Below are 7,862 nucleotides of genomic sequence, written 5' to 3' on the forward strand. Positions count from 1 at the left end.
TAAGTGGATCTTAGCCCAGAAACTTAGAACACCCAAGATACAATGTGCAAAACACAAGAAAATCAAGAAGAAGGAAGACCAAAGTGTGGATACTTCTTTCCTCCTTAGAATAGGGAACAAAATACCCATGGAAGGAGTTACAGAGACAAAGTTTGGAGCTAAGATGAAAGGATGGACCATCCAAAACCCTGATTTCTAATAAAAATAAAATATCAGAAATCACTTGAGTGAGGTGTGGAATCATGGTAACTGTAAGACCATCCCCTTTAAGGAATTATTTAATTTTTTAATTGAAAATAATTTTCATACAATGTATTCCTATTGTGGTTTCTCATTGCACAATTCTTCCCAGATCCTTCCCACCCACTCAGCCCCAAGTTCTTCTCTCTCTTTCTGTATTAAGAAAAGAAATGGGATTTTTTTTAAAAAAAAAATTATCATAGGAAACACACATACTCAAATCCACTAAGAAAACAGAATAGGAAAAAAAAAACAAAAACAAAAACAAAATAGGAGGAAACCATAATATACATGCAAAAGGCCAGAAAGACAATTTTAGGAGAAAAGTTTTCCCCCTTAATGCAGAGGTATTCTAAAAGCAAAAATTGGTCAAAATATAGATACTTTGTAAAGCATTAGCTAGATATCATCCAATTATGTGTGGCTACACTGTCTCAATCTACAATCACACTGGGGTGGCTTCGACATTGCCTGTTCAGGACATTCTATTTGTTTCATTTTAAAAACTATTTCTTAGATTTGTTGGTATCATTTTTCATTGTGCTTTTACTATTGTTGGAAATGAACATTTCTTTCATACAGGTGTTAGTATATTATATTTCTTCTTTTTTAGTTATCTTATGTGTAATCATTTATGGTATACAAAAGTTTTAAACTTTCATCTAAATGAAACTGATATCTCTCTTTGAGGTTTGTCTCTCACTGTTCATATTAAGACTTCTCATACTATGATGAAGAAACATTTGTATTTTCTTCCAATTTTTTTTTCTTGCTATTTCCTTCTAAAGTTGTAATTCTTGTAGGGTTTGGTGGAATAAAGATGGCATTCCTTTGTTCAATCAACAATTAGTGTTCAATATTTTATAAACCTTGGTCTCATCCCAGTGTGATGGTTTGAACAGGAGTGGCCCACATAGGCCCATGTGTTGGAATGCTCAGCCCATAGGAAATGGCACCATTAGGAATTATGGCCTCATTGGAAAATGTGTGTCAGTGTGGAGTCAGGCTTTGAGGTCTCATATGCTCAAGCTTTGCCCACTGTGGCACACAGTCTCCTACTGCCTTTGGATGACCTTTGGATCAAGATGTAGACCTCTCAGTTCCTTCTCCAGCACCATGTCTGCCTGGATGCTGCCATGTTTCCCACCATGATGACAATGAACTAAACCTCAGAAACTGTAAGCAAGCCCCAATTAAATGTTTTTTCCTTGTAAGAGTTGCTGTAGTCATGTTATCTCTTTACAGCGATAAGACCCTAATGAAGACAACCAGTATTTCCTATTCTGTTTTATCACATTCTATACATGGCTTGGGCGTCTGTCACTCTTGGGAGCTAGCAGTAACTGCAGTAAAAGTGGTTTTGTTGTTGTTGTTTGGGGGGTTTTATTTGATCATTTGTTTTGGGTTTTGGTTTTGTTTTACTTTGTTGTTTTTTTTTTTCCCCAGCTTCCTTACAAGGCTATGAGTTTGAGGATAAAGCTTACTAGGTGCTGACTTTTCTCTTCCAGCTGCCTTAACTGCTATGGCTATGTCTTCATGGTTGTTTTTAGCAGTTTTGAGATTTGTTACTAAGAGTCAATGTCTCCAGAAATAGAGAATCATCATCCCTGTGAGAGTAGAGAATGAATATGCATGATAGATTTTTAACTGATAGGCCAGTAAAGGACCAGTAAGATATTAATGTCCAAAGGTCCATAAAAAAGGAGAAGGCTGGGCGTGGTAGCGCACGCCTTTAATCCCAGCACTCGGGAGGAAGAGGCAGGCGGATTTCTGAGTTCGAGGCCAGCCTGGTCTACAAAGTGAGTTCCAGGACGGCCAGGGCTATACAGAGAAACCCTGTCTCGAAAAAAACAAATAAACAAACAAACAAACAAAGGAGAAGAAGAAATGACTTAAGTTAGAGAGCTTGGATCACTCAGCCTTAAACAGGAAGGCTGCATCAAATCCCTTGCCTCAGGACTCAAGGAACAGAAAAGAAGGCAAAAATAAAATAAAATAAAATAATGAACAAACAAACAAACAAACAAACAAAAATGGTATAAAAGCCAGAGGGGATTTATGGAGAACACCAAGAAAACATGGCCTTTTAAATCAACAGGATCAACCTGTATATGAAACTCACAGAGAGAGAGAGTGAGTAGGTCTCTCTTGCTTGTGCTTTCTCTTGGACATGTCCAATTTCAATGTGTTGGTTTTTTATTTTATTTTATTATTTTATTTTATTATTTTATTTTATTATTATCCCTTAGAAGTCTATTTATTTTGAATGAGAGTCAGAAAGGGGGTGAATGCAGATAATAGGAGAGATGAGGAGGAACTGTGAAGAGCAGAGGGAGGGGGAACTGTTGTCAAGACATATTATTTGAGAAAAAATATGAACTGGGATATATACTAGGGATAAGAAATATTTTGCCCATTTCAAAATTCCTCACAGTTTTTTGCAATTGGATCCTCTCCTCCTGTTATCATAATTTCATGAAAAGACTACTTGATCATCAGATAAAGCTGGCAACGTTGTTACCCCATAATTTCTTAGTCAGGGAAGCCCTATTCAACACTACAAATGCACCTGCTCTATGAACTGCAAGCTATGCCAAGTTTTACTTTTGTTGTTGTTGTTGTTGTTGTTGTTGTTTGAGACAAGGTCTCACTACATAGACCAAGCTGGCCCCTTGGACACCCTGCAATCCACCTGTCTCTGCCTTCCAAGTGCTTTGAAAAGCATGCCACACCTTCCAAAGCCACACAATGTTGAACAAAAAAGATATTAAATTCTTCCCAGGAATTTTTATGAGGAATCTCAAGTTGTGCTTTTAAAACTTTGATTTGTTGTCTCAATGGTAGGAAACCAAGACCAAAAACTCTCTCCATGAGATTCCATTTACAATTATAATAAATCTAGGTAAAACTCTCTCTCCTCTCTCTCTCTCTCTCTCTCTCTCTCTCTCTCTCTCTGCTTGAAGTCCCCAAAATATCTTTAGGTTACTTAGACATATCTTTGAGTCCTTTAAGTCAAAATAAATATCAACTATCAACTACCAGAAAGAGCTTTGAGGTTTGGCAGAGAGAGAGAGAGAGAGAGAGAGAGAGAGAGAGAGAGAGAGAGAGAGAGAGAGAGAGAACACAAAAGCTAAACATGGTTTAAAAACATTGGTTTCAAATGTGACCTTCAAGTCTAGGTCATGGGCTTGTAATTTGTACAATTATAAACTTCCTTGAAAAAATAATGATGTTTTTCATTGATGTGTAAATTAACAAATGTCCATTGAAAGTAATGGAACTTATTGCGAACGTTGGAGCCCAAATGAATTATAGCCAAATCTCCTTTGAAAATGTTCTGTTTCAATTTATGAGAGTAGAATCTAGACTTAATCCTGGTGGCAAGAGCTGTAACTCCATCTACTTTATAGGCTAACGCAGAAGGGTTTCAAGGTCTGCCTGGGCTACAGAGCAAGGTTGAGGACAGCCTAGGGAACTAAGATAGACTCTGTTTCAGATATGAACACAGACAGATATAGATATTGATAGAGATAGAGATTTTTCCAGGGTTACAGAAAGACCTAGGACTATAGCTCACCTTACAGGACCAAAGCAGGAAATTCAATCCCTAGGACCCTAAGAAAATAACAAAAGGAAGGAAGGAAGGAAGGAAGGAAGGAAGGAAGGAAGGAAGGAAGCTATTAGATTTCTAGGGGTTACTGACTTTAGGAAGGGATAATTGTGTTCTTACATTTTCAGAAAACAGAAGATCACATTATTATCAACAATATTGCAGGTGATCCGCACAAGAGCTCCGTCCATTCTGCCCCATGGCAATGAATTCCCACTGCACTGGCTCTGCAGGAGCCATCCCATGCCAACCTCTCCTTAGCCATAACAGCTCCTAGAAATCTTGTCTTAATCTATCCTTGAGGTATCTTCACTGTCTAGCCCAAGTCAGCTCAGCTCGGAAGTACCCATGAGGAAGGTATTAGGTACTGCTCCATTCCTTAAGTGCCTGGAACTGTTTTCCTTGTGGAAGAGATTCCAGGGAGCATCCAAGACAAGACCACAGATAATGGGATTAGAAATGACTGTGGCTGAATTAGGACTAACAGGTTTCTAAGCTGAGAAGCCTAGAATGTGAAACTTTATTTCAAAAAAAAAAAAAAAACAATTCTATGAATAGTATATCTGATTCAAAAACTGAATGAAAATAGTTTTACTAAGCTAAATAATTTGATATCCTGACACATAATTTTAAATACCAAGAGTGTTAAGTAAAGACATTTGATAAGTCTACACCAAGGCCCTAACGTTCATGTGTTTTAAACAACAAATTAAATTATAACTGATAACACGGTGCTGTTATTGCCTAATATTATTGGGCAAGTACCAGAAGAGATATGTTAAATATAGGAAAACCCAGGGGCTGGGGGTGGGGCGTTGCTGGAGTTGCAATCAGTGTTTTCTCTGTGGATCAAAACAGATAAAGTACTGGCTGTAGTGATAAAGCTGTAGAGAATCCCCATGATTTACCCACATAACATCATACTGTACTACTTTGCCAAGAAGAGCAGGGTGGGGCTGAGTGAACACCTTCCCTGATTGGATGAGCCCTCTGCTAGGACCCCACAGACAGACCTAATTGTTTTTTTAGCACGATTTTTTCAAAATAAAAGACTAAATCTTCGTGTGAGTTTTTCTCAGGGTGCTCCAGGGAAATTTTAAATGTAGTTTTAAGTTTAAAAGATATCCTGGGGGCTTTGTTTATTTTTTTTTACTCTAAATAGGAGCCAATTGTGAAATGGTAATAATAATAATAATAATACAGTATTGTCAGAAGGTATTTGGGAATTTGATAAAGATCAGAGTGGCAGAGAAATACTGCATCAACTATTTAAGCAAAAATTTTAAATAATAAACTATTTTAAAAACAAATTAGAGTGGTTGTAAAGAATCCATTTTATTTTGTTTTATTGTTTTATTCTAAATAACACAGAATATTACACTTTCCACAAAAAAGAAAAAAAAAATTTGTCACACAGTGTCTTTTTTATCTCACCAAATGAACCAGGTTTTTAAAACCCCCTTTGATATAATAGGCCAAGGGAAGACTGGTGAGAGCAGGATCATCGAGACTGAGCAAGCTACTCTAGAAATAGGAAAATACTTGGTGTTCTTACAAAAAGATACAGGACTCCCTAAAACATCACCATGAGCACAAGAGCCACATAAGTGGCTAATAACCACATCTCAGCCCTGCCCTAGATCAAAGGCAAGCATGCACAAACTCACCAGGCCGTTTGTAGACTTACCATCCTTCCCAGTGAGAAAGACAAGATTCTATGTCTTAAAACAGGTGAGCAGGGGAACAATGAAAACACAGTTTTAAAATGCTGGATTCCATATTATCTCTCATCCAGCACAGAAGAGAACTAACTCCTCCCTCCATTACAGCATTTACAGAGATCGCAAAGATAAACCTTAAAGAAAATACACCGTTGTCACTAGTGGAAGAGAATTTAGCAGTTATCAAAATTTCAAAGACAAAAACAAACCCACAAAAAGTAGTTAAAAGTAAAAGATCCATCTAGAAAGAAACAGGTTCTTGGGTAAATTAGCCTTCTGTTGCTCCTGGAGATTCACCTCTGGGAGCCAAGGAGAGTTAGGCTATACCACTCTCTAGAGGCACAGGCTGGCCAGCCATTAGAAGAACCTACTGGATATTAGTAATGTCTGCAGTATTTACAAGATGGTTTTCTGGAAAGGGTGTAGCCATAACTCTCAGACAGATGCAAAGCAAATGTTCCAAAAGTTTGACTTCATCTGTAGATTATAGAGGAGGCCAGAATGATACAATAGGAAAATTCAAAGAGCAGAAATATGCATACAGGAAATAAGGAAAATTGAAATTAAATAGACACAATTATTTCCCTCTGCATAATACAGTTGTGCCCCGCTCAACTCAAAAAAATTGTGATTCCGTAGAAAGGAATATATTTTGCGTTAACAGCAGTTAATGCAATTTGAAATTTTTAATCCATCCAACATAAGATCAGAGAAGAGCAGAAATCATGTGTGTGGATGAGCCACCCCCACCCCCAACATCATCATTTGTTGCTTTGTTTCTTACAAAGACTTTGCGGTTCTCCCAACTCTTCCGAATACAACATAGGCTCAAAATATCCTTTTACAAACAATGCAAGAAATTCAGTGTCACAAGGGAAAAATATCACTATGAAAATTGTCTGCAATACCAGATCTATATTCTTTTTCACTTCTATACACAACAGGATGAAAAATGACCTAGTTACATTTGAACTTTTGTGTGTTAAATATACTAAAGACACAGTAAATATCATGCAAATTGTTTAGGGAAAAAAACCTTTCCTTGAGATTCAGCTTCATCGAAATTCTTTATTTCTCTATCAGTAATGAGATTAGCAAATAACTGCTTCCAAGGTTCCCTTTGAGCCGAACATTACGCCCAACAATCTCAGGCCAAGGAAAAGGGACCGGATATATCTCGCAGATTTCAATTTAAAGAGGAAAAATGACCTAGTTCAATTGACTTTAAAGCTGGTGAGAAAGACGCTTTTTTTGTGAAAAAACCACAATGGGCAGGTACTTCCATGGTCTGAACCAACTTCAAACCATAGACGTCTTTACAGAATATACTGGAGAGCAAACTAGGGTTGTTTCTGAATTATGAGTCTAAACCAACATCTGTTTGTGGGGCCCTTTATGAAGATTTCTGCGGAGTTAGTAAGTCCTGGGTTTTGTAGACCAGCTGGAGCCTGGGACACACTTTGATCCCTGGTACTTCAATAATGTCACAACCCAACTCAGGCAGCAAGCTGCTGACAGAAATCATCACCCCTCATGACTCCTGAAGAAAGGAATTGGGAGGGTAGGGAATGTGCAATGGTCTCCATGGAAACGGCCCTTCCAATCCTATTTTCTTTAATACCGAAGCAAAGACAAAAGCCATTTGATGCCAGTCATGTACAAGGACTTGACTAAGAATGCCATTTGTGTGTTTCAGGCTCATCCAGGTGACAACTCCACCAGGATCCCCATCCAGACGGATCTCTACGCACATGCGGTTCTCTTTGACCACGTCTCCAGAAGGAAGACTTAAGCACCACACAGTAAATGGTTTCCTTATTGTTCGCTACATTCAAATGAATTCCTTGGTCAGAAGCAAATTGTAATTATAAATGCATAAATGAGCTGTATAGCTAGAAGGTGAATTAGAATAAAAGTTAACAAAGACAGAAAACTGTAATCTGGACTGCTTTGTTTTCCTCTTTTATTTGTTTTACTGATAGCCTCTTGTTCTGGTTTGGGTTTTTTCTTTTTATTCTCTCTCTCTCTCTCTCTCTCTCTCTCTCTCTCTCTCTCTCTCTCTCTCTCTCCTGAACACAGGCTGGTTGCAAAAGTCCATGGAGGGGAATCTTGCTGCCACTTCAAAGATGTGCTAATTGGTGACATATTTTGTAGCTCAGATGTTCCAAAACAAAAATGTTCCAGGTCCCACTATTGCCAAACCTAGTGTACCAAGTATGATGCCATGTGGCCGGCTGGCAATGCTGCTCCTCCCCCTCAAATTGCTGAATATTGATAAGGGGCCTCCAAGC

The 7,862-nt window shown here is 38.0% G+C and overlaps 1 protein-coding gene across 1 annotated transcript in view; it reads left to right on the forward strand.

The window, feature by feature from the left end:
- Positions 1-7,471, forward strand: part of Cfap299 (cilia and flagella associated protein 299) — a 477,978-nt gene extending 470,507 nt beyond the window's left edge. The window contains exon 6 of the mRNA XM_021163887.1: positions 7,268-7,471. Within this exon, the coding sequence (XP_021019546.1) occupies positions 7,268-7,363 (96 nt within the window). The 3' untranslated portion in view covers positions 7,364-7,471. The remainder of the gene's footprint in view (positions 1-7,267) is intronic.
- The last annotated feature ends 391 nt before the right edge of the window (positions 7,472-7,862 follow it).

Source organism: Mus caroli, chromosome 5 (genome assembly GCF_900094665.2).
Source record: "Mus caroli chromosome 5, CAROLI_EIJ_v1.1, whole genome shotgun sequence".
NCBI lineage: Eukaryota > Metazoa > Chordata > Mammalia > Rodentia > Muridae > Mus > Mus caroli.